Source organism: Suricata suricatta, chromosome 8, assembly GCF_006229205.1.
Source record: "Suricata suricatta isolate VVHF042 chromosome 8, meerkat_22Aug2017_6uvM2_HiC, whole genome shotgun sequence".
Taxonomy (NCBI): Eukaryota; Metazoa; Chordata; class Mammalia; order Carnivora; family Herpestidae; genus Suricata; species Suricata suricatta.
The window spans coordinates 67,344,242-67,371,347 of NC_043707.1; the positions used below are offsets into that span (position 1 = coordinate 67,344,242).

The following is a 27,106-nucleotide window of genomic DNA, read 5'->3' on the forward strand; positions in this document are numbered from 1 at the left end:
CAGTACCATATTTTCATTGTTCAAGAATCAGCTTATTAACATATTCAAGTTAACTAAGGATTATTTCTTTCCTTTTTAAATTTTTTTATCGTTTATTTTTGAGAGAGAGCAAGAGAGCAAGTGGGCGAGGAACAGAGAGAGGGGAAGGCAGAGACTGAAACACAGATCTCACGAGCTGTGAGATCATGACCTGAGCCAAACCTACTGAGCCACCCAGGAGCCCCGACCAAAGGATTATTTCAAGTAATTTTGAATTTAGAGAATCTTTTTAAAGCCCCAGTTAGTATAATTTTCACTCCATTTTTAGCTCATTATTTCACATAATGTTAAATGTTAATAATGTAATAACCAAGCATTTAACATATATAGTACATATCAGAGAGGATGTTAGAAATCATCTTATCCAGTCTCCAGTGCCATGTTCTACTGGGTTCCTGACAATAGTCCAATCTGCTGAGACATTCTGTTCACTATTACACAACACCCCTTTGCATTGTTGAGTGGTGCCTGTTTTTAGTTTTTTCTTAATCTTGAGATGAAATCTATATCTTTATAATACCTTTTATATGGCATGCCTTCAAACATTAGGAGACTGTTCATTATATTGACTAATTATTAGGCTAAGCATACCAAATTTTCTCTATATTTCATTACAATATGGTGTGCTGGATACCCTTATGAATTTCTGTATTTTTTTTAGTATTTCCTCTCAATGACATGCAGAGTAGGATATTACCTGGATGGTGTGGTTGTACAGTATATTGTCTTCACTTGCATTGTATACTGTGAGAGGCTTGGCTGTGTATATATTTGAGCATTGTGTACAGTATATATAGACTTAACTATCATGGTAATTGTAGATGTAGTATTTCAGTTAATTAAGATTTGTTTTTGCAATTAGAATGACAGTTGTGAATGTTTTTCTCTTCTTGACCCAGTCTCATATATGACTTACTGAAGTTGTCATGTGTTCTCCAGGATAATTTAAATGAACATGGGGTTTGTGAAAATCTGACAGATCTTAACTGTAACTCAGCTAGTGGGCAACATTATGATTTATTTATAGCTGTGTAATACAGCTATTAATGAGCTAATGTAGAATGAGGGCAAATTGTATTATATTTTTGTATAAAATTATACTACATGACAAAGGTTGGTATTATGTAATAAGTACCCACAAAGTATTAACCTACTTGCAATAAATACAATTAATAATGTACATAAAAGAATGAAATTAAGCTAATTTTATCAAAAATTATTCATGAACAGAAAGTGGACAGCATAGATTTGATGACAGGAAGGTTGTATCTAATCTGAATTACTGAGTGACCTAGGAAGCTTGCTCAGAGGGATTACAGAATAATTATGTTAATATGCAATTATCACCTCATTTCTTCTGTAGTAACCTCAAGATGTAGTGTAGTGAGGGTGTTATAGCAAGTGCTGATAGTTTGCAAAAATACTGATGTTTGAAATTTCTAAGACAATAAGTCTAGCTGGAGGCATAGAAGTGATGATCTGTCATCTTGAAGACAGATCTGACCTTTGTACGATTTTTTTTAATGCTCACAGTATATAACTACAGGCAGTTATAGCTGTAGAACTCATTATGATTTTCTCGAAACTGAAATATGTTTTATGTAGATTTAAAGTTCCATTTACAGCTTTTTATAAAGTGTGTGAATTTTTTTAAAGAACATTTTAAAATTCATTTAAAAGAAAATTTTTGTGGTTATATGATTACATGGAGGACGACATAGTAATAATGTCCAAGCATTTTATTAAAATATCCTAATTGATAATAGCAAATTCACTGAAATTTGAGGAGTCCAAACTATATTCCATTAGTTTATTTTATTAGCCTCCCTTTTTTGAACTTTATGAATAATGTCTACCTTCAAATGTGTCCCGTGCTTAGTTATATTAACATAAACTGGTGTTGATGGCTCTGTTACATATATTTGCCTACATAGAGATAGTTGGAAAAACTTTGAAACAGTGTGAAATGAGGTTATTGGTCAAATGCTTTCTGTCACAGTAATTGTACATTATGTGCCTAGATGCCACATAACCATCTGTGAATGTAGGGAAATAAATTTTGATGTCAAAATTCTAGATCTGTTATTCACTGTAATAGATTTTGATGATTCGGCCTTCTGCATTATCTCAGTGCAACAGCTATGAGTTTGATACTGTTAAGAAAAAAATGTATTTTGAACATGTTTTGATTAAGATATGTTCTGAAAAATGAAACCCGGAAAAACTTTTCATTGTTGCTAAAATACAAGCTTACTGAGACAGTTTCTTATAGCGTATTTTTAAACTGATGGGATAGATTTTTTTTAATATCAATGTGCTAATAAGAAATTTTCTGAAAAAGGAACAACCTCTGTTTTTAAGTAGAACTATCATTACTTTGGGGACAATGTAGGCATATTTCATTAGGTGTGAAGGAAAATTTTGTGAAAGACTTCATTTTATATTTTAACAATATTTAATCTGGTCTTTTGTTTTTTCCTTCCACTAGATGGGTTTACAGATATAGAGGATATGCCGCATACATATATTCTTTCTGTGTTTTTGAGCAAAATAGTTTGTTATCTTTAGAATGTGAACTTATGGAAGGCTCATATAAGGCCATTCTGGTAATGAGAATGCAGTCTCCAAGCAGGCATGATATTCTCATAGTTTGTCACCCTGCTGTTCAGGGGGTACCAATGAGGTTGCTTTAAATGGGAAGCGTCTGTTCCATCTCTGAACCTCTAACACCAGAACAGATGGGTGGAACATGGAACATAGAAGGTTTTACCTCTGAGGTGGTAACAGTGAAGCCACTCATTAACACTGAATTTACCACTTCGTTAGCAACATTGCTTCCTGTTGAGAAAAGCTAATATAGGCTTTCAAATTGACTGAGCATATATTTGTCTACCCCTGTGATTATAATAAGTAGGAACACTAAGTGTCTTTCAGGCCAATTTTCTAAAAAGTCTGTTGTCCATGTCAGATTTATGAGATTGTTCCTGTTTGGACATTTTACTTTTTTTTTTGTAATTAGAAATGTCAGGAATGAGTAATAGTATAGCATCAAGGTTTGCTTTTCTTTTCATTGACGTTTGCACATTCTTCCCTAACACATGTTTATGTGCTGCCCATTTTTAACTTCTGTGTATGTGATGTAGAGACTCCTGCTGGGTGCTGCATTAGCACCATTTTGGGGTGATATCATTGAATATGATCTTATTGGAAGTCTATTTTTATTACTCTGTACATTTGCCAATCTCAAAACAGAATTATGAGACCTATGGGGGCAGAAAAATTGTTGGTATACATAATAATGCCAAAAAAAGATATTTGCAGTATTATTTATTATATTTGTTGTATTAAAGAACACATCTTGTGGAAAGAGTAAGCTCATATTTATAAGCGCTTGTTCTAAGTTGTGAAATACTAAAGTAATTAGAAACAGTTCTTTTATTAACTAGACTTAATGTTTTACAGAACATGTAATTGGTACCATAAAAGATATTAGAAATAATGAACTGTATTGAAAATGTTTTAATTTCTAAATATCAGGTTAAGTTTTGCTGTCTTAAAATAGTATTACTTATTATACAAATTAAAGTACTATGAAGGAAAAGAAGAGAGCAGAAACCTAGTGTGTGTTGTTTACTACTGGTTTTCCTAATAATTGAATAGTTCCTGGCACATGGTAAGGACTCCATAAATATTTGGAGAATAAATAAACTGTACTTACTACCATGTACAAAAGGAAAAGAAATAATGGAATTTTATGCCAGTTCTTCAGATAGTTCATACCTAGGGTTGCCAAATAGCAGATTATTTAAATTGTATTTGAGGATTATTGAATATTTTGAAGGCTTTATTACTATAATTGCTGAAGTGAAGAAGTTTGAACTATGATGCAGTTTGCATTATTTGAATAGGAGATCTAAGTTTCATGGGAAGAAAACTTTCCTCTTACACGCTTTCACTTTGATTTCACAGTTGTTTTTATTTACCAAATACTGCCTGAGCACCTATGCCAAGCACTGTGCTAGGTCCTAAAGATATGAGGGTGACTAGGTACAGTCCCTGCCCTTAAAGAGTTTACATTCTTCCAAGGAAGACAGGCAGGCAATTCATGTGCCCATTTCTAATGTTGCTGTTTTGTAGATGTTTTGTATATTGGTTGGTGTTACTTAGCATAAAGAAAAAAAATAACCTGACCTTTCAGATACTTTTAAAGTCTTTCAAATTTTTAAAATGTGTCTTCATTTTTGGAAAATTATCGGGACCTCCATCCATATAAAGAATGGAATTATGCAAAAAAAAATGTGTACTTTGAACTCCCCATACATTCTAATAGAATTTGTTTTCATGCAAATCTAAAATTCTTTTCTTCCATTTTCTAGACTAAATGTGTTAAATGGGCTTGCCAAGAATATGGATGATTTGAAGATAGACACCGATGTTACTGGTGCTAAAGAAGAACTCCTAGATAACAACAGTTTTATCTCAGACAAAGAGAGCGGAGTTCATAAACCAAAAGATTGTCAAACATCATTTCAGAAAAATAATACTCTCACTCTGCCTGAAGAACTGTCAAAGGACAAATCTGAAAAAGCCTTAAGTGGAGGCCAGTCTACTCTATTTATACATGCTGGTGCTCCTACTGTTTCTAGTGAAAACTTTATCTTGCCTAAAGGAGCTGCTGTTAATGGACCAGTTTCACACTCCTCCTTAGCTAAGACTTCCAATATGAATAAAGGCAGTGTTTCATTAACCACTGGACAACCTGTGGATCAGCCAACAACAGAATCTTGTTCAACTTTGAAGGTGGCACCTGATCTTCAGCTATCTACACCACAGAAAGCAAATCAACACCAAGTTTTATTTTTGTTATCAGATGTAGCACATGCTAAGAATCCAACCCATTCCATTAAAAAACTACCTACCTCTGCTTCTGTTGGTTGTGACATTCAGAATTCAGTAGGGAGTAGTATAAAGTCAGATAGCACTTTAATAAATCAAGTAGAGGTGGGTGAGGATAGTGATGATTTATTGGTAAAAGATGATTGTGTCGATACATTAACAGGAATTTCCTCAGGTACAGATGAATTTAGGTCTGAAAATGATACAAACTGGGATCCCCAAAAAGAGTTCATTCAGTTTCTTATGACTAACGAAGACACAGTGGATAAAGCTCCAGTTCACTCTAAAATAGGTCTAGAAAAAAAGAGAAAGCGAAAAATGGATGTAAGCAAGATAACTCGGTATACTGAAGATTGCTTTAGTGATTCGAATTGCATACCCAATAAGTCAAAAGTGCTAGAAGTAGACTTTCTGGAACAGAATGAAGAGCTACAAGCAATAGACTCACAGAAATATGCATTATCAAAAGTGAAGCCTGAATCAACTGATGAAGACTTGGAATCTGTGGATGCTTTTCAACATCTAGTTTATAACCCAGATAAGTGTGGAGAGGACAGTTCGCCCGTTCATACTAGCACTTTTCTTTCCAATACCTTAAAAAAGAAATGTGAAGAAAGTGATTCTGAGTCACCTGCTACTTTCAGCACCGAAGAGCCATCCTTCTACCCCTGTACAAAGTGCAATGTGAATTTTAGGGAGAAGAAGCACCTCCACAGGCATATGATGTATCATTTAGATGGGAATAGCCACTTTCGCCATCTTAATGTCCCAAGGCCATATGCTTGTAGAGAATGTGGACGGACATTTCGAGATCGTAATTCACTTCTAAAGCATATGATTATTCACCAAGAAAGAAGACAGAAGTTGATGGAGGAAATTCGTGAATTGAAAGAACTTCAGGATGAAGGAAGAAGTGCGCGATTACAGTGCCCTCAGTGTGTGTTTGGTACCAATTGCCCTAAAACATTTGTGCAGCATGCTAAAACCCATGAAAAAGATAAAAGGTACTACTGCTGTGAAGAGTGTAACTTCATGGCAGTGACGGAAAATGAATTAGAATGCCATCGAGGCATTGCCCATGGAGCAGTGGTAAAATGCCCTATTGTCAGTTCTGATATAGCCCAGAGAAAAACGCAAAAAAAGACTTTCATGAAAGACTCTGTTATAGGATCATCCAAAAAATCAGCTACCTACATATGTAAGATGTGTCCTTTTACTACTTCAGCCAGAAGTATTTTAAAAAAACATGTGGAGTACTTGCATTCATCATCATGCGTTGATTCATATGGTAGTCCTCTTGGACTTGATAAACGAAAAAGTGACATTCTTGAAGAACCTATAGATATTGATAGCACTAAACCATTAATTAAACAACAGTCAACCACATTTCCAAAGAACTCTGCTTTAAAACAAGATGTAAAGCGAACAATTGGATCATCCTCACAATCAAGTAATTTTTCCAAATTCCATAAGCGGCCTCACAGAGTACAAAAAGCTCGGAAAAGTATTGCCCAGTCAGGTGTAAATGTGTGCAATCAAAACAATTCTCACAAGACTGTTATGATTAAAAGCAGCACTGACCAAAAACCTAAGTATTACCATCAAGCAGCAAAAGAAAAATCTAATGCCAAGGCAAATAGCAACTATTTATATAGACACAAGTATGAAAACTACAGAATGATTAAAAAATCAGGTGAATATCCTCTGCATTTCAAAAAAGAAGAACCCAGTTCATTAAATTCTTTACATCTGTTCTCGTCATCAAGTAATTCTCACAACAATAGTTTTATTTCAGACCCTCAAAACTCTGACACGAAAAGGCCAGAGAGCTTCAAAGAACACAGGCGTGTAGCTGTAAAGAGAGTAGTTAGGGAATCCAAGAAGGACAATTCTGCTGGAGGAGAAGACTTGGATAGCTATCCAGATTTCTTGCATAAAATGACTGTTGTTGTTTTGCAAAAACTTAATTCTGCTGAAAAGAAAGATAGCTATGAAACAGAAGATGAAAGTTCCTGGGATAATGTTGAGTTAGGTGACTACACTACACAGGCCATAGAAGATGAAAGCTATAATGATATTAATCAAGAACATGTAAACTTATTCCCACTTTTTAAAAACAAGGTAGAAGGTGAAGAGCCTGGAGAAAATGCTACCCTTAGTTATGATCAGAATGATGGCTTTTATTTTGAATATTATGAAGATACTGGAACTAATAACTTTTTGCATGAGATACACGATCCTCAGCATTTAGAAAATGCAGAAACTTCATTGTCAAAGCATAGTTCTGTTTTTCACTGGACTGATCTGTCTCTTGAGAAGAAATCATGTCCTTACTGCCCAGCAACATTTGAAACAGGTGTTGGGTTATCAAATCATGTTCGAGGACATCTTCACAGAGCTGGATTAAGCTATGAAGCCCGTCATGTTGTATCACCGGAACAAATAGCCACAAGTGACAAAATGCAACATTTCAAAAGAACTGGCACAGGGACACCTGTTAAGCGAGTTAGAAAAGGTAAGTTTCCACATAGATGATTTGGATTATTATGTCTGTATTCAGATTCAAAGAATTGGAAGGTTTTGTTCAAATTTGGTCTTTATTAGAATCACATCAATTTAGTTTTCAGAGTTAATCAGCTTTAATATGATCACTTTATAAAAAATTCTGATGTCACTCTTAAAAAATTTTTTGTTTTAGCTATAGAGAAGTCTGAAACCACTTCTGAACACACTTGTCAGCTCTGTGGTGGTTGGTTTGATACTAAAATTGGATTATCGAATCATGTTAGAGGCCATCTGAAAAGACTTGGAAAGACCAAATGGGATGCTCACAAATCTCCAATCTGTGTTTTGAATGAAATGATGCAAAATGAAGAAAAATATGAAAAAATCTTAAAAGCATTGAACAGTCGTCGTATTATTCCCAGACCATTTGTAGCTCAAAAACTTGCATCAAGTGATGACTTTCTATCTCAAAATGTTATACCTCTTGAAGCATACCGTAATGGCCTAAAGACTGAAGCTTTATCAGTGTCTGCATCAGAAGAAGAAGGGCTGAGTTTCTTAAATGAATATGACGAAACAAAACCAGAACTTCCCAGTGGAAAAAAGAATCAGTCTCTTACACTGATAGAACTGCTTAAAAATAAAAGGATGGGAGAAGAAAGGAATTCTGCTATTTCTCCTCAAAAAATTCATAATCAAACTGCAAGAAAGAGATTTGTTCAGAAATGTGTGCTTCCATTAAGTGAAGATAGTCCGTTGATGTATCAACCACAAAGAATGGACTTAACTATGCACTCAGGTAAGAGGATGTTTATGACTATTGTATATAATTTAAACACAGTTTAATTATGCTTACTTTTATGGAATCCTGTAGAAAATATTACTTAGAATCCTTTTACTTAAGCTGCTTTTTTTGCAGAGCAGAGATTGGTTTACTGTCATTTCTATATAAATCATCAGTTGATGTTCATCAGCACTGAATTCTCTGTGCCTCATTTTTTGGTCAGAATGTAAGGTGAGAACAAAAAAACAAAAAACTGATCTATAAAAATACAATTTGCTATGACTGGGGAATGGTCCTATGGATGAGAAGTTGACATTGTTCAAAAGCATACCATTACTAGAATGGCAAACCTTTTCTGTATTTGCTAGTCCTCCAAGGTGATAATGTTTTCAAGATTTAGCTCTTGGTTTCCTCCTGCTTAGGTCAAACAAACAAAAATAGACTGTTTAAACTGAATGGCTTGGTGTCTATTGTGTGTTGTGATTAACCCAAAGAAACGTCTCCGTCTCCAGTTCCTCATTGTATTGTGGGATAGTTTGGTTTTGGAGAACTGTTGTGAGTATAAAATATTTGGGGTTTTAGTGGTGGTCTTATGGAACAGAACACTTGTTTAGGTTAGTGCTTGTGCACCAATAGTTTTTCCTTTTCAAAAGAATAGTTTGTGTGTATTGGCAAATGATGTAGCAGATAAAATAGCCAAGCTATATTTGTTATTGCTGTCTGGTTTATACTTATAGATTAGAAAAATTTTAAGTGTCTTTGTAGATTTCTTTTGGAGGTTAAGAATGTTGAAAATTAATTAACTTTGATGGTCTCATAATTTTAGCCTAAGGTAGAAGTAACTGGTCAATGGGTTAATGATGAATAAAGTTGCTATAATGTTGGTTTGTTTACTTCGGACAGACATTGGGACAGCCCAGATACTCGTTTGCAGTTTCGATTTAAGGAAGGATTACCTTGTGTTGTAAGTGGTCTGAAAAATGGTCTTGTATAAAGAGTTTCTGGTTAATATGGTTCTTTTGTATGAAGAGTCTTTCAAAATCAAATTTTCGACATTTTTCAGCAGAAGGGTGTGTCAGCTGTGTTGAGTGAGGTGTATGCAGTACACTTGAGAGATGGAAAACGTATTTGTGGTTGTCATCGTTAATGTTGAAGAAACCAACTGAAATGAGTTGGGGGAGTGAGGATTGTCTTAGAAGTCAGGAGTTTCTTATTGTTTTCAACATGTTTTTCTTCCTGTGACGATTAAGATGTTAGCTTGTTGATCATTTATTTAGCACAAAGATTTTAGCAAAAAACTTCAAATCATTAACTTTCATTATTGATTGCGCGTTCAGAGTAATGAACATAAAATGCCCTGAATAAAATGTTGTGTCTAACAGCTGCTCAGTGGTGTGTTTTACCACCTTTTCTCCCAGCCTTCATCAGAAAGCCTAATTTAGTATTGAGCCTTTTACGGTTTTGTGGGTAAAACACTTTAATTACCACTTTGTCAACTAGACTTTTTAATTCTTTTTATTGGTAAGTTGTAAGCTTTGAAACTTCTAAACTGAACAGTGCTCTTCAAATCACAGGATTATATTTTAGGTTTAGGAAATGATCTGCGTAACACAGAAATCTGCAAGAAAGTGATAACAGATGTTAAATCCAAAGGAGCTCAGAGGTTCAAGGCACTCCTCTTCCACCTTTCCAACGAGCATGGGTTGGCACTAAATACTAACTACAAATTAATAACAGTTAACTTAATCTCCCCCCTTATTTTAAGTTAAGCTAATTCAATGAACGTTTTTTAAACCATCTTTATTGTGGTACTTTTCTTCACGCTTTTAGCTAAGAAAATTTCACTTTTTGAAGTGAGAACTGGATTATAGTTTTCTTTTGAATGATAGGTATGCCTGTGAAGCTTAGAACATGTGTGCATTGCAATACGACGTTTACAAGTGCTGTTAGCCTGTCCAACCACTTACGCGCTTATGCACGAAAGAAGAGTGCTGGACTTTTGACTGGTACAGGTATGTTTGAACAGATAACACAGCAAGTCTGCTTGATTCAGTACACTTTTTTTTCTCACCAGACTGGTGCTAATTCAGATGATATTTATAGCTTTCTTTGGTAAGCACAGTTGAGTCTGAAGATACATTAAGTTTCAGCAACTTGTAAACTGTTAGATAACATTTTAAGCGAGTTACTCTTTTTCATTTGGCTCCTATTGACTTGATTTGGGAAAAAAGTAAATAAATAACCCAATAGAAGTATGGGACTTTAGAGTCTACATAATACCCATTGATTTTTAAATTACACTATTTTTTGATTTTTTAATTTATTTTTGTGAGTAGAGTCCAGTAAGTCAACCTCTCTTTGGTAAAAAGGATTATAGTTCTAGCCTAACAAAATGCTTTATCAGGAAAGAAAATTATTACGAAATTTCAAATATGTAGCTTAAAACTAAGCGAAGCTAAGGAGTTTTCATTAGTCTGTAGATCACATCGTTAAAGGGACAGGTCTTAAAAATGGCCCATGTTGACAAGTGAATAGATTTTGCTTTTAGTACTCCTAAATATAGCCAAGCACATAAATGTTAACATGCACATTTCTGTGTTATTTTGGGTTGGTTAGCCCAGCCTTGCAGATACTCTTCATATCGCTAGCCTGTGAAAAATTGTATGAGCTTGCTCACATGTAATACTGCTTCTTACCCTACAAAACGCCTTGCTCTTTTCATTTGTAGCCTTTCAAGCTACCCTGCTTTAGCAAGTCCCATTTTTCTCATGTCTTAAAATACACCCTCTTTTCTAAATATATCTACATAAATCCTTTTGCCCTAAAACTCTCCTTCCAGTCTTTAATTTCTCTTGCTCTTTTAGATCACTGCCTTCTGCTTCCTTCTAGTTGTTGTTTTCCCAACTTTTTTTGTTCTTCCTCATGTCTTCCCCTTGGCTTACATCCAATATATTCTTGCTATCAAAGAAACACTTGTGTTCATACTAATGTCTTTCTTCGCTTCTTTGCTTTATCCTTTGACTTGATATACAAAAGACCAGGAATGACTGTTGACTGTATTAAAAGAAGAATAGAGTAAGTTTTACTTTACTGGATTAATAACCTCCTGTTGTGAGGTTTTCGTTTTTATAATATTACTCCTACCTTCATCAGGCTTGAAAGGTGATTGCAGACATTAGAAGCAGGGAGGCAGTGAAAATAAAAGACCGTAGAAAGAACTTCATCATTGTTGTTCCCATAGTCCCTGACTTTCGTTGTACACTTACTATGTGTCAGGATTTGTGCTGTGCAGCCCATTTGCGTGACATTTAACCTTCACACCACCATGTGAGTTATAGGCACAATAATTCTCTCAATTTTACAGAACACTAGGTCTTAGAGAACTTAAGGAAGCTACCTAGACTTACGTAGTTATTAATAGCAGAGTTGAAAAAAATCAAGGCTATCTTATCCTAGACTTTTGTTTTTAATCAGGATTGTCTGCCACATACAGAACACAAGCAACTGTAAATCCTGTAATGAAGTTAGGTAGAAAGTGGAGAGTATTCTGGTGGAGACTGAACAAGTTAAGAGTGTTATAAATAGCAAGGACCCAAGAAACAGGCCTGGATTCAATTTTAGAGGACTTTAAAAAATCAGATATTTGCAGATATTCAGTGAGGTGCATCTCTCCAGTATAGATGTTGTAGGCCATTAAAAAATGCTTTTATTTCATCTGAAAATCTTAGGATTAATTGTTAAATAACTGATCATAACCCTCCACTGACCAGGGGTGCATTCCTGATGAACACTTTATTATCTAAACAATCTCATTATTAAAGAAAAAGTTAATATAGGGTAAATGGGGATACATTCCTTTGGTCATCAAGAAACAAAGAGAACATTACTTTTTAAGTATCATTAGATACTAGCCAAAATGTCAGAGATATTAGAAAATATAAGGTGTGTGTTTGGCAGTCCTAAGGCAAAGAGAAGGGAAATGAAAGGCTGAAGAAAGTCTAGGGTGGTATTTCCCACAGCCCATACCCACTTTTAAGAAAAATAACTCATGTACCCTTTTCTTAGAAATTCTGAAACTTTCCCCCTGATTTTTGAAAGGTCCTTGACCAGTAGAACTACAAAGAAGATGTCTTTGCTGCTTGCTCATGCCAACTAAGTTTTTTTAATCAGCTTTCTTATTTTTTGTTTTCCAAATGGAACATTCTGTATTATATTTATAAAGTCCACATGCCTGTTCTCTTCCTCTGTATTAGTTTCAGTGGTGTAAGTCAGTGGTCACAACCTGTAGTTTCTGGAGGGTGCCACCAGGTTATTGTAAGGGATTCATCAGTTCATCTGAATAACCAGCATTATTTCTCAAAAATACATATATGTTGTTTTAATGAAAAAAGTACAAAATCATTTCAAAAAATCCTTACCTTAATCCAAATATATCACAAAACTGAAACAATGTAAAAGGAAAATAGGTAGGACTAAAACCTCAATAAGAATGTCTGATACCCGTGTTCTTAATTCAAGTAGTCTTCATTCATGTGGATTTTATTTATGTGACCTACTCTTGAAGAAAAAGCGTAGGTATCCCTACAGTAAATGCTAAAGGCCTGCTTGGTTACCTATGTTAGAATAAACCCCAAAACCTCCTTAGAGACACCAGCTCCTGGCCTCTTCTATGGGAACTAGTGGTCTTTTGAGGGTGAGAAATATTCTAGCTAGCCTGAATAGACCAAAAAGAATGCTCCTTTGCTTCCCCAGATAGCCATCTTATGAAAGCTGTGGGCTCCATCCCAGAAACATGCACTTAATTCATCCGCAGATATAATGCTTTCTATATTTATTTCTATCTATAGGTGTATCCCTTGAAGGTTATCATCTGTGGACCCTTCCTTTAGCAGAAAGCCGAGAAAAGGGAGATGACAAAATAAAAATGAAGCAGACAGATCTGGGAATCAGGAAATCTAAGAAATCTAAGCCTGCAGAGTTAGAAAATGCTTAACATGCCAGAACTGTGTAACATCATAACTAATTTATATGGTCACAAATACAAATTAAAATATAACATGCTTCCTAACTTTAATAAAAGGAAATGATGAATAATAAAGTAGGAAAACTTGGAAATAAAGACCTAGAAGGGTAGACCTACTTGGGACAGAGTTAAATTGCCAAAAAAGAATAAACTTCACAGATTAAAATTATGCCAAGAACTGACCCAGTTTGTCATCCATTGGGCAGGTTTCAGTAATTGTTTAATAATTTCCACTTGCCTTCCATTGTAGATAATGATTTACGAAACTTTTTTTTACCTTTTTTAAAATGAATTTTTGTCGAAAGAGACTAGCGCCAGAGGGTTTACTTTATAATCTGTATTGTAAATTCAAGGCGTACTTTTTATTTTTAAAGGCATAATTAATATTAAATGAATTTATTACAGTTAACATAGACTGCACTATTGGTGGACTTCTTTTTCAAGCTTTATTCTCTTTAGATTAACTTTTTATGTGGTCATACAGACTTTTTCCTGATTAATTCTTTATGCAGTCTAATAAGAGCATTACATAATTTTCATTAAAAATCAGAAATTTCATGTAGTTCCTATTAAATACTTTTAGACTTTTAATTTTACAGTAGACTTTTTTGTGTTTAATGATATTTAAATTAAATGATTCCCTTTTAATATTGGCAGTATTAAAAACACAGTGTCACTAAGGTATTCATAGAGTGCCTTTACATACTGGGGTAGCCCTTTTGTAGCAGCCAAGTAATAGAAGAGTGCCTCTTTCATATGTGTCCTGGATTGGACGATAAATTATATGGTATGTTCGTTATTAAACGATGAAAAAAAGGGAAATAATTAAAGTCCGAGTAGGTTGTTGTGAAAGGAAATGTATCAGGAGGAAAGCATGTTTGCACAATGCTTCCCTGTGATGCAGAGTCATGTTATCTCTTGAAAAGCAGAAGGAATAACAGTGGTGTTCAGCATTTTTATTGGAACTCCGTTTTACATCTTGACCCTGTATACAAATGCACATTAATATGCATAGTCACTTGGTTACTCATTACTCACCTGAAGTGATTGTGATGCACTCTAAAAATTTCTATTTTATTCTTTTTCATTAAAAATAATGCTGGTCATGACCCAGTAAATTGATTTACTACCTACTAAGAAATTACTACGCACAGATTGAAAACACTCCCCTTAAGTGACTCTTTTGCTTAGGGACTGGTATTGACCAGAATCAACAATAGTACTTCTTCTGTGGCAGCATGTAAATTTTTTTTACTCATTGTATTCAGATGTCAACCTGTAGATCATATTTTTTAAGTAAAATGCTGACCTGTAATATTTAAAGGAAATTAGAGATTTCTAGTTACTTAAAAATAATGCAAGAAAAACATTTTTATATGCAAATGTATTTGGGGAAGGGGTTCCATTTCATTATCTTCAGACAGCATTTTAAAAGTAAAGCAGGATTATTGGTATTCTACACCAACCAACTCACCACCATCATAACTAATGAATAACTTTTCCAATGAGAAAAAGAGAACTTAAAAAATTGGTACTGGAGTTTTTCAGTCAATACTACCAGTAGAATATATCTACATTCTTTTTTTTAGTAAAGTCAGTGTTTTATTTTTCATACCACCCACTTTTAAATAGAATAGTAGATTGCATGTTACTTAACAGGATCTTTTGCCTGTTTTCAGCTTTAATGATCTAATTGGCCACCGAGGCCTGCAACAACAAGTGCTAATGAACATGTAACACAGTGCCAGGTGCTGCAGCCACCAGAAAAGTAGTTCTTATATTGTGGAAAAATAGTATTGTGAAAGCTTCTCAAGATGCATTAAATTACTGGTCTTTTGATGCGTGTCTCTACAGTGTCTTTAAACATTTTTGTAATATTGCATCTTGAGGAAATTAAATGCTTTTACAATGATTCATTCAGCCTGAAAGAGTACAAAAACATTTTTATCTTCTTATTATGATTAGACTTTAAAGGAGCAAACTAGCTTCTAGGTAAAGCAAATACCTTGGTGATTACTCCAGCGTAGGCTATATGGAGGATACATGGGAAATATGAAACACGTCCCTGTCATCAAAGACCTTAGGAAAGCATTATTGCAACACATACAAAACCATCAAAAGTAGAGACCTATGCAAGATAGTATACAAGTAAATGGAAATAAATTGTTAAGTGCCATAGAAGATAAAGGTGTTTATTTTAGTCTAGACCTTCTTTTGGGGGGACCTGGGAAATAAGTTGGGTCCTTTTTTTCCTGCTGCCATTACAATTTGCCTTGTTACTAAATAGAGCCTCAAAAAGAAGAAAAAAGGAAAAATGAGAATAGTTCATGCTCATATGTTTAAAATGAGGGAAAATAAAACTAGTAGTCAAAGGAAATTTTCATTCATTCAACAAAATTTTTAGTTCTTTGATCGTACCAGGACATTTCTAGCCCTGAGGCTATAAAGACTGAACTGCAGCTGCGTAAACAGACTTAGGATCCTGTGGGATAGGTACCAGTGTACTAGTATGGAAAACTTTTTAGGATTTCAGCTAGATCCTGAACTTGAAGGATGAGTAGTTTTAGGAAGAAGAGACGAAGTAGAACCTTCTCAGTTGAGAGGGAAGAACATAGTTTAGGCACAAAGGAATGAAACTTCTGAGTTCATGAGGCACTGCGAGATTCAGCGGCAGGTGTTTGGAAAGGTGGTAATGTCAGAAAGGCGGGGTTGATACTTTGAATGCTGGCTAAAAAATTAAGAAAATCATTGAAGAATTTTTAAAAATAAGTGAATAATGTGGTCAGACAGATGGGTTTCTGTGTTTTCTTGGCTATAACTTATCTCTGTAGTACCATCCTTCATTAGAAGTCTATATTTGTATGTATTTATCTGCACTGTATTGTGTCATTAGTAAGGATTAGCACAATAATAAATTGTTCAGGTTGAGTAAATTTTCCAGATAATCGAAGACTAGTATCAAACTTGATTTTATCCTAACCGTTTTGATGGTAATGTTTGTAAAATGTTGTTCTTACTTTTGCCTTGTAAAACTATTGACTGAATATAATTTAATCATTTGAGTATGTAAGCATCCCCCTTATGGATACTAAGTGTTTTATTATGCCAGCAAGAAATGGGCTATTTGCCCACAATATGAAAAATTGATTGGCTATTTGTCAACAGTACTAAAAAATTGATTGATTCTCTAATTCAACAAGCAATTCTTTTAGCTCATGCTGTGGTTTATGCATTGTGCTAAGTACTACAGAGATAAATTGGATCTTATAGTAGAAGCACATAATATATAATACAAGGCTTTTGGCTAGACCAAGACTCAGCAAGGCTTTTGAAAGTCACATTTGATTTGGACCCTGAGGATAGCTAATTGAAATGGAAATGGGGTTAGGGGTAGGGAAGGAGCATACCTATAGAAGGGAGCAACTTGGGACAGTGTGGAAGTTTATTGAAAATAGGAAGTAGGAGATAGGGGAGTAGAGGTGGACAGGTAAAGGACATGGAATGCTAATCTTATGGTGATGGAATTAACTTTGTAGCGAGGAGCAAGGGAGGATTTTGTTTTGTTTTGTTTTGTTTTTAAAGAATTTGAGAAATGTTAAAGAATTTGGTGGGGAGGTGGAGAAAGTGTAAGTGAGGTCATTTTAAGAGTCCTGAACCAGGACAATGACAATACGAATGTAAAGGAAAGATTATAGATATATAGATAATACTATGGAAGTAAAGGAAGCAGAACCTGGCAGATTAATTAGAAGGAAACGAATAAGAGGACAGAGACAGAGATGGCTTAGGTTTTAAATCCTGTTACTAGGAGGATGGTTGTCCTAGTACGGTTAATGAATCTGCTGCGGTGGGGTTTCCTGAGAAAAGGTTAGGCTTCATTACTTATCCAGCAACACCTAGTCATCCAGCTGTCCACTGGAATAAAGCAAATAACCACACATACTGAATGGGTAAGTTTGCGTTTAGGAAAATAGAACCTCGAAAAATGTGCCACTGTCGCACAAAATATTTACATTGTATGATGCCTGCTTTTGATGCCATTGGTTATAAATTTTAGAAATTCTCTTTGGTTGATAATCTTTTTTGACCAACCACTTATTTTCATAAAAATCTTAACAAGTCCCCTACCATTCCTCTTGGTTCTGTTACTGATTTTCTGAGTTTTGTTTTTAATATCTTGTTTCGATCTTTTTAACAATTGAACTAACCTAGATGTGTGGGGATTTTTTAACATGTGTAATATCTTTATATCCTTTGTTGTAATGTTTTGTGTTTGCTATGATTTCCTTTCTAACATGAATTTTCTAATGCTATGTATAATCTGGGCTAAGATATAATTAGACCCTACAGTAAGGCATGTTGTAGGCAGACATGAATTGTAGATAATCAGCATTAAATGACTTTATAGAAATAGTAAAACAGTACGCAGACTCTCTCTTTTGGAGGCTAAGGTGAGAGGATGACTTGTTGGAGACTCTGGTGCCTCATGTGTCTGAGAACTGGAAAAATAGTATTCACTGTTTCTTTGTGTCTGGAACGTGAGGAATAAGGTTAATTCTTGCTATTCAGTGTTTGGAGCATCTGTTTATTGTGGCCTTAGCTGGAAGTGAACTCCAAGTAGAAGATACCTGGTCAGCACCATGTTTGATTTTAGTTTGGATTTGGGCGGGAATATGTAAACACGGAACATTGTAAGAAACTGAATCAGAGGTCTATTGGGATTTGTGCATTTGTGACCTTTAGATTTGCCATCATAATTATTGTGCACCCTATGTAAGTTGAACATGATTACATTAAAGGTAATTTAATGGCAGTAGTAAAGTAAGGTGGATTCATTACCTAATTTACTTTATAATCAGAAACAATTACTTAATTATTCCTACTAAGTATGAAATGATATTTTGGAAATACTGAGACTTTCAGATGTCAGGGAGTATGATTATATTCAAATAATTCTAAACAAAAGTGATTTATAGCAGCTTAGTTATATATTTTGATGTTTATTCCAATATCAAATGTGTCTTAGTCTTAGGAAAAGTGGTCAATATTGGTAAGTGCCTATTTTGTTTTAGTAAAGGAATATGCAAGTCCAATTCACCTTAAGGAGGAATTTTAAATGCTTTTTCTTTACCTGTTAACACAGAGAAATAATACATTTGCTATCTTTAACTCTTAACTGACGAGTAAGCAGCTTGTGGCCAGAGTATTGTTAGTGTATAGCTTTTGACAAGCTGAGAAACTTGTATGTCTCTGGTTTCTCTGTTTATAGAAAATCTGTGATTAAGTATCATCCTTAGGTTTAGCTTTTTCCTTTTATGTTTTAGGGGGATAGCACTTAAAATATTCTTTGACGAATATCCCCTCTACTTTGAAATAGCAACGCCTTCTACAAATTGAATATACTTTTCTTTTTCTTCCAAGTAGACCAAGTTTAAATAAAGGCTATCTTCATTTGCTTGCACTCATTCTCTGAACCAGACATAGATGGCTATTGCTGCCCTTAATATAACCGTTAATTTGTAGGCTGAACTGAAGGTACCTGCCTTTTCTAGACTAATACTTTAAGCAATAAACCTTATACTTAAAGCAAAGGAAATCTGCTTTTCAAGTATTTTTTCATTCCATCTTTTTCTAGGCAAAATATTAAATCATGCAGGATCTAATTAACTTTGCTATGATTGCTCTCTAAGTCTGTGTTGGTTACTGCTTTTAGTAATTGAGAATGGAAAGTCTAAAAATTGATGGAAGTAACTTAGGGTACTGAAAAAATATCCAATTTCAGAATGAAAGTATCAGGAGAAAATAATGGTGAAAATATACTTTTGAGGTTGCTAATTGTATATCTATCTGTATGCTTAATTCTGATTGGAAGGGGAACATTGCTTTTCATAACAATAAATCACTTAAACTGCTTTATATGTATCTTGGGAATAATGATTGGTTTGATTATGGCAGTATACCTAAAAACAAAAAAAAATGGTATTGGGAATAGGAAAGTCTTTTTCCATTTTAATGGGCTGTAGAGGGTAGGATTTAACAGTTTTTCTCGTACTAGCCCTTTTTTTATGAGCCAAGAGATTAAGAAGTGGACCTGAGAGCTGCCTTTCTCATTTAGTGTGGTAGGTACTCAGGACCCAGAACGGGTTACAGAATTTGTAGAGTCAGTGCAAAATGAAGATGTAGAGTCTTGTGTTAAAAAATTAAGAATTTAAGACTGCGTATGACAAGAGCATTAAACTAAGTATGGGATTCTTTGTGACTGCACAAGTGATACACCTATGAAGGCTGTTTTGTAGGCACTTTATGAAAAGATAAGAGTGTACACTGAAGAAATGAGAATTTGGCTCTCTCTATCCCCCATCCCTACTTTACACAAGGTAACAGATTTCTTCCCCTCAAAAATGCCATGTTCCTTTTTCAACTGGGACTGAGGGAAAGAAAATGTTCTTTGCACAGTCTGTTATGTGCCTAGGACATTACGAACTTTGAAGGATTAATGACAGCAACTAGAATTGAGTTTATCATCTCACACTTGTGCACCTCTTGGGATAGGCATATGCATTCTCCTGCCACCTCTCCACTGTCACTCCCTACCTCCTCCACTACCAGAGTGTTGATGGTGGTAGGATGATGATTTAACCTATTTATGCCTTTTTTTTTTAATCCCCTACTGTCTTCTTGAATGAGCTCATAGCTGCTATTGCCTACTCATCTTATACAGACCAACGGGATGGAGAAGAAATTTTTCTTCCCTCTAGTGGGACTATACCATACCTCTTATTTTGGATATGTATAGCGGGGCTATTAAGTTTTACTTTACCTCAGAGATGCCAACAACCAGTTAGGAACAAAACTGTTGAAATGGAACTTTTAATTAAATGGGCAGACGAGGATGATTGCAAATAAAAATATTTTGGAAGTGAATGTTACTTTAGTTATGATGTGCTCCTTTACTACAGTGAACTTCAGATGTTTCTAAGAAATAAATCCTCACTTTTTGAGATCATTTGTGTAGTGAACTAAAGAGAACATGAAATTCATTGAAACAATTGTGTTTAATGGGCAGAAAGATGGAAAAGGCAGGAATTACTTAAGACTTACTTAGAGCCCAAAGTAAATTCTTTTCCTTCTAGGTGTAGAACTAAATAATGCTCACAGAAAACAAATGAATTTGTATCTCTTATGTTATTTATTCATTTGCTTTTCACTGATGTGGTTTAGTGCTTTAGACACATTTGTTGTTGTTGTTGCTCCTGCTGCTCTTGTTATATTTCGTAGCCCAGCAGTATGGTGTTCTTTTTGAGGGTTCATAAATCTATTGTATTTATCTTTCATTCTTATTTGGTCAAACAGCTGTTCTATTGAAAAATGTATTCTAAAACTTTGTATATAACGGAGTATATTCACTCTCATTACAAGTACGTTAAATACTCCCAGTCGTACATTACATCCTTTATAAACCAGATAACTGCAATGGGGTTTTTAACAGTCTTCTGGTTAAAATTGATCACTTAAACATTTTTTTACCACCCTGAATAGGAACCTTAGGAAGGTTTGAATGACTGAGTTTGCTCTTTATTGAAGATGCAGTTATACTCAAGAGAAGAAAATTAAGAATTTCTAAAACTAAGGTAGTATTTTGTGTAAATACATTTCAAGTACAGAAACAAAGTTAGATATAAAATACTTTGGGAGAGATAAAAGTATGTGTCTTTTTATTTTTTGACACTAACAAATAAATGCATATAAAATCCTATTACAAAGAAAGACTTTGTATAGTGTTATATATTTGGCAGATTATTAAGATAAATAACTTTGTTAAACTTTTTACTATTTATCACAAATATTGATAAGCCCCATTATACTAAAACTTAATGTGGTAGTGTTCTGTTTTAATGTTCTAGTGATTCCTGGTACAGTCCAGAATAAAACTGCTTTTCCCTCTAGATATAGTAAAAACTGTTGAATGAGAACATTTGTGAAATAGATATGTTTGTACATCATCTTTTTCATTTAGTGGAACATTTTGTGTAAATCATCTTTTTCATGTAGAGAATACCATATGGATGTCCCTTTGTGTGCATATTAATAATATGTTAAATACTCATTTTTTTTTGCAGATTTTCCTAAAATGTTTGGGGTGTAATGCAGGCATGAAGTTTGGATGTTGGTATTAGAAAAAAGTATTCCTGTAAAATGTATTCATATTTTACCATCTAAAATAAATAAGTGACATTTCAAGGGATAAGAAATTTAAAAGTGATCGCAGATGGGCACCTGCGTGGCTCAGTCAGTTAAGCATCTGACTTTGGCTTGGATCATGATCTCATGGTTTGGGAGTTTGAGCCCTGTGTCCAGCTCTGTGCTGACAGCTCAGAGCCTGGAGCCTGCTTTGGATTCTGTGTCTCCCTCTCTCTCTGCCTGTCTCCCAATCATGCTATGTCTCTCTCTCAATAATAAATATTTAAAAAAATTTATTTAAAAGTGATCATGGAGATACTAAGACACCAAGGTATTTACGTATAATTACCACAGGCACTAGGTTTTTTAATATACTTACTTTATGGACCAGTTTTCCAAGGGATGCTCAGTTCTCTGAACTTACTTGGACAGAGGATGTATCAGATATTAAACTGACAAGAACCGATACTTCGCTTGATCTTAGCCAAAAGGCCAAGAAGCCATCTCTGAATTTACTTGGAATCCTGGGCAATTGAGATTCTCTGTCATATGTTGGCAGAGTTGTCCTGCTTTCTGAAAACCTAATTCCTTTAAATATTAATTACTGCAAAAACTACGGCATTTTAATTTAAAATTTAGATCTGATCATTCATAAAATAGCCTAAACCTGTTTATAGAGTCCACATAACATCAAAAGTTAGAAGAATTCTTTTTCCTGTATTAAAGTCAAAAATCTTTCTACACTTCAAACTAAACATGTCCAGTTCCATTTTTAAAGAATTACAGCATCTAAATATAGAATAAAACATTATATTGCAAAGTTGCCTATCACCCTCTGCTCTCAACCCTCAATTTTCTTTACACCCTTAACATTAGCATTCTGTGAACAAATTTTTAAAGGATTGTTATAACATTCTGTTTGTATCCTACAGTAATTTATTTACATTTTAAAAGGAATTTGAATACAGTGTGGCAATTTTGACAACCAGCAAGCTCATCAAAGTAAGATTCTACCTATAATCTCATGATAAACCAAATGCTTACTCTGTTCCACATAACAAAGACACGGATTGTGTGTGGTTTACCTTATAGATAGGGAAAGAATAGCTGACATCTAGTAACACTTAGCCCTTTGAGTTCCCTAAACTCTTTACTTCTGTCTAGTATATGAATTGCTTTAAAATCCACTTAAATTCACGTTGCTTACCATTGCAACTAGTGGGGGGAAAGGTGCTGTTTACAAAGCACTTGATACCTCACTCTTCCTACTGGTTGTGAAGAACTTAGTTTCTACTTCTAAGGTAGATTGATCAATGAAGAATATGACTGTTAGCAATATATTCTTTAAACAAATGATGCAAAGGTGTGCTATAGGATGCTACCTGTATCACACAGCGGTAGAAGAAATTTTCTGTTCATATGCCGTCTGAATGTCAAAGGTTCAATTATTGGGTTTTCCTTTGTTTGAGTATTTGTTGAGTTTCTACTATGTGCCAGGCTCTTGACTGAGGAAACTAATAAGATTTGTCTATTCCAGATTTTGGTTGATTAGCTTTGAATTAGCCATTCTTTAATACTTAACTTGATTTCCTACAGTTCTTTACTTATTAGATTCTTCTTCTGAGCATAAGCAAAGGAAGACTCTGGGCGCAAGCAGGATTTTGCTTTTTAAGAGTCAGGTGTCAAGAAGCAGAAAACAGTGGCTTGAGTGAGATATGTCTAGGCTTCTCATGGTTTTTAATTTTCTGTATGACATTTCTGCTAGCTTTGCCGCTTGACTGTAAGGAATCGTGTTTACCGGTTTTGTAATAGTAGCATCTATTCTTTTGGAATCTGGACTTTGAACAACTCATTTCACAGAATCATTGGATAGCCAGTTCCTATTCTTTCTTACCTAGAATTACCTAGAATGGTTCCAGGGGATTTCACATGGCTGGTTAACAGAGGAAAAGCCATTTTTGTAACTCTTCTGTTACATTTGTTTTCCGCCTCCTTGGATCCCTAGAGATAAACTCTTACCTTCTCTTCCTGCTAATTGACCAGCAGCTCCCGGGAATACTGTCATCCCTTCGTTCAAAGGAATGGTGTAGTTGTATTCAAAGACCAATAAAATGTTATGTTCTGTCTATTCCTACCTATAAAAAGTACTTTTTTCCTTTATTAAATTAGATTTTATAGAATAAGTGATTGAAGGAGAAGTCAAGTAATTGAAAAAAATTAAGAACAGCACTAAAATTTTGATCGGCTTTAATATAAAAATCATTTTTCTCGTTTTAATCACATTTTAAAAATATAAGAGATAATGTAAATTGAATAAAATGTAAAAAATAGCATTACATTTCTGGTCCATTTGTAAATGTATGTGAGATAACCTGGATTTATATTTATTTCTTAGTAAAATAAAACATATATTGTACATACAATACAAGCTGAGTTAAAACTTGAGAGTTGAGCTTTTTTTGCCCTTTGAAATATAGGGCCAGCATATAATTTTAAGAGCTAATTATTATTATAGAATTCAAGGTGTATTTGTTGCAAAATTTATTTCTCATTGAGCTTTTTACTTTGTTGGTGATGATCCTTTGCTGTTTTAAAGCATGTGATATCTACTTAATGGAATAGTAATCAAATGGAAATTTAATTTAATGATCTTAAGTAAAATATTATAATTTTCATGGAAATAAGGGAGATTAGTGACCATTTAAATAATGGATTTATGGTCATAAGAGGAAAGATTACTATTGTAATAATTGACCAGTTCAATAATTTTAAGTTTAGTTACATTTTCTCAGTTCTCAGTTGGGTATGATAAAGCATTATTTGAAAAAGTAGTACAGGAAGAATGTGTGCAGATGACATTACTGTAACTGAAGACCCAGCTGCAAGTTAGTGCATGCTTCAGGGAATAAAAATGAATGTAGACTTTTTCTAACTTGATTTAGATGGTCTTGACTTCTCTAGAAGTATGTATTCATGTTTTGGAATATATAAGAAATGTTAAGTCTTTCTTTTCCCTTTCTTAGCCTTAGATTGTAAGCAAAAGAAATCAAGGTCAAGATCTGGAAGTAAGAAGAAAATGCTAACATTACCTCATGGTGCTGACGAGGTTTACATTCTCCGATGCAGGTATATGCCTATATTGCCAAGTCTGCTGTTTCCTCAGACTTGCTTTGAGACATATTAGCTGACTTATTTGGGATTTTTAATTTGTGGCAGAAGGTGCATTCTCAACAACCAAGTTATAAATGAACTTTTGGAGATAGACTTAAAATCTTAGTAGCTCGTAATACACTGTATTTCAACAACCGATGAATAAATTTTTTATATTATCTCAGAGTCTCAGTGATCTATGAAAGTAGTTTTTCTTTGTTGTGATATTTATTTGCGTTGGTTTAATTTGATTTCGTTTGTTTTTCTAAATTGTCTTGAGTTTCTGCTTCTTGGGAATGCATTTTCTCTCCACTCACACTTCTAAGTGTAGCCAAACAAGCTCATTCCCACCTCGTCCTCTACTCATCCTCATGCAGTTTAAGGTATTCTGAATTGAGAAAGAGTCTTTTGAAAAGAATGGTTCATTTTAGAATTATAGTTATTTTAAATGTATTGAGATGTATAGGCATTAAGACCTTTTAATTAATTTTAATTTAATAATAATGCTTTTACTTCTACAAATACTACTAGAGATAATATAGCTGTTAAACCTGTGAATTGGCTGTTTTATATTGTATTAAATCATTTTGATTTTGTTTGTATTTTAAAACTGTTGTCAAATCCTCCAGTATATGGTAGTCTCTCCAGGCTGTGGTAAACTCCACTTCTCGTGTTTATGGATTTTATGTGAATTGGTTTTAAATAAAGGGAATTGGTCATGTTAAGAGAACTGTTATCAACTTCTTCTATAGGTTTTGTGGCCTAGTCTTTCGTGGACCACTGTCTGTTCAGGAAGACTGGATTAAGCACTTACAACGACACATTGTAAACGCTAATCTTCCACGGACTGGAGCTGGCATGGTGGAAGTCACGTCACTACTTAGAAAGCCTGCCTCCATCACAGAAACTTCATTTTCTCTACTAATGGCAGAAGCAGCTTCATAGAACAAGGAAACCTTTTAAATAGCAAATTTAAATTGGATGTAAATTTGAAATTCTTTGTTTTTTTTTTAAAGCCACGTTAAATTATCCGTTTATAAATACTAAAGCAGGAAAATGGGGAAAAGTGAATTACAGTCACATCAGAGCAAACTGAGTACTTCAAACAGTAAGTAGTCTATATATTTTATATAGGATGGAAGCTGTGTTTTTAAGGTTTACTAAGTTTTGTCAGTTAACGGTGTTCACTCGATGAGAGATCAGTACATGTAAACAGTCCTTAATAAACTGTTGCACATGGATAACTTAGAGATAGACTTACTGGAAAATTACATTTTCTGCAGTGTTACCAGAATCAAAGTTCTGTTTATTCCCCACAAGACTTGCATTGAAAAATAAGATATTATATTTTGTTTGTATGTATTTAGTGTTTTGTATAATACCAGGAACCGCTAAACTAAATTTACTCAACTTAGGGCATTAAATATCATGTACTTCATAGTTTGAGACTGTTCACTCAAATAGGGCAGAGTACTATTCTATCTAGATGTGTAAGTGTTTTTTTAAAATCACATGGAACGGTTTTTTTTATACTAAAAAGTGGAGGGAGATTTGTTTAAACAAGTATTTCTAAAAGAAATATGTACATAGTCCTGGAAATTATTTGTGGTAAGGAAATATTCTTTACTCCAGTTGCATTTCTCAGACAATAAAGTGGTGCATCCATGCTACCTCCTACTTTGTCAACAAAGATGCTATTTACCCTTTACATTTTTGTATCATAATAGATTTAAAAAATCTAATGTTCTTTATTGCAAGACATCCTTTTGTTAACAGATCTGTTTCTTTTTAATGTTTTACCTAAATTTTGACATGCTTACAGGACAGGTTTGCCTCTTACTTTATTTAACATTGTAGAAATGTAATTAATAAACAATGCTCACTACACAATTTAGAATAGGCTTTCTCATTTATATTCCAAATTTGATCAGTTAGCAAAACTTAATACACCAATTGAAATATTTCTACATATGATGAGAATGTTTACAATTTAAATTTTAGAACTTGTTTTGGATGTGACTATATGTACGAAAATCGTGTAACACTATGCTCATGCTAAGAACCGACATAACGGAATTACTGAAATAAATGTGCTGTGAGGAATGGAAAATATGGTGCAGATGTCTTGGTCATGATAAATTGTGATTCTTTTAAACTCTTTCCAAAAACAAGTTAATTCTTTTAACCTGCAATCAGATTCCTTTACAAATAACAGTTTTTGTATGCAAGCACCATTTCGTTTTATTTCATGTAGTATGGCTAATACTATAGTTGAAACAAGGATATGCATTGATAATTTTCTTCGTATGTAAATAAAGTTAAAAACAGTTAAAATAAGGAGTATTTTGGTAGAGTATATACATACCTCACTGCCAGTGAATTGCTTTCCTATGGTATATCTCCTTACCAGAAAAATCTCTAAATAAAAAAAGACTTAAAGAAAATTATAACGTCTATATTGTGAAGCATTTCTTACTTTTATCACTGGTGGAAAAATAGTCCACTTGACATTGTGTTTTATTTTGTTT

At 34.1% G+C, this 27,106-nt stretch overlaps 1 protein-coding gene and 1 pseudogene across 7 annotated transcripts in view; one reads left to right on the forward strand and one right to left on the reverse strand.

The window, feature by feature from the left end:
- ZNF644 (zinc finger protein 644) overlaps positions 1–27,025 on the forward strand; it is a 95,611-nt gene extending 68,586 nt beyond the window's left edge. For 4 of the 7 annotated variants that reach the window (XM_029946774.1, XM_029946775.1, XM_029946777.1 and 1 more), the window contains 5 exons: positions 4,416–7,450; positions 7,634–8,239; positions 10,114–10,236; positions 24,452–24,554; positions 25,331–27,025. In XM_029946774.1, coding sequence (XP_029802634.1) covers positions 4,416–7,450; positions 7,634–8,239; positions 10,114–10,236; positions 24,452–24,554; positions 25,331–25,523 — 4,060 coding nt within the window. In that variant the 3' untranslated portion in view covers positions 25,524–27,025. The remainder of the gene's footprint in view (positions 1–4,415; positions 7,451–7,633; positions 8,240–10,113; positions 10,237–24,451; positions 24,555–25,330) is intronic. The other 3 variants (XM_029946779.1, XM_029946780.1, XM_029946778.1) reach the window with 2 other exon arrangements.
- On the reverse strand, positions 21,722–21,932 carry LOC115300621 (annotated as a pseudogene).
- Positions 27,026–27,106: the final 81 nt, after the last annotated feature.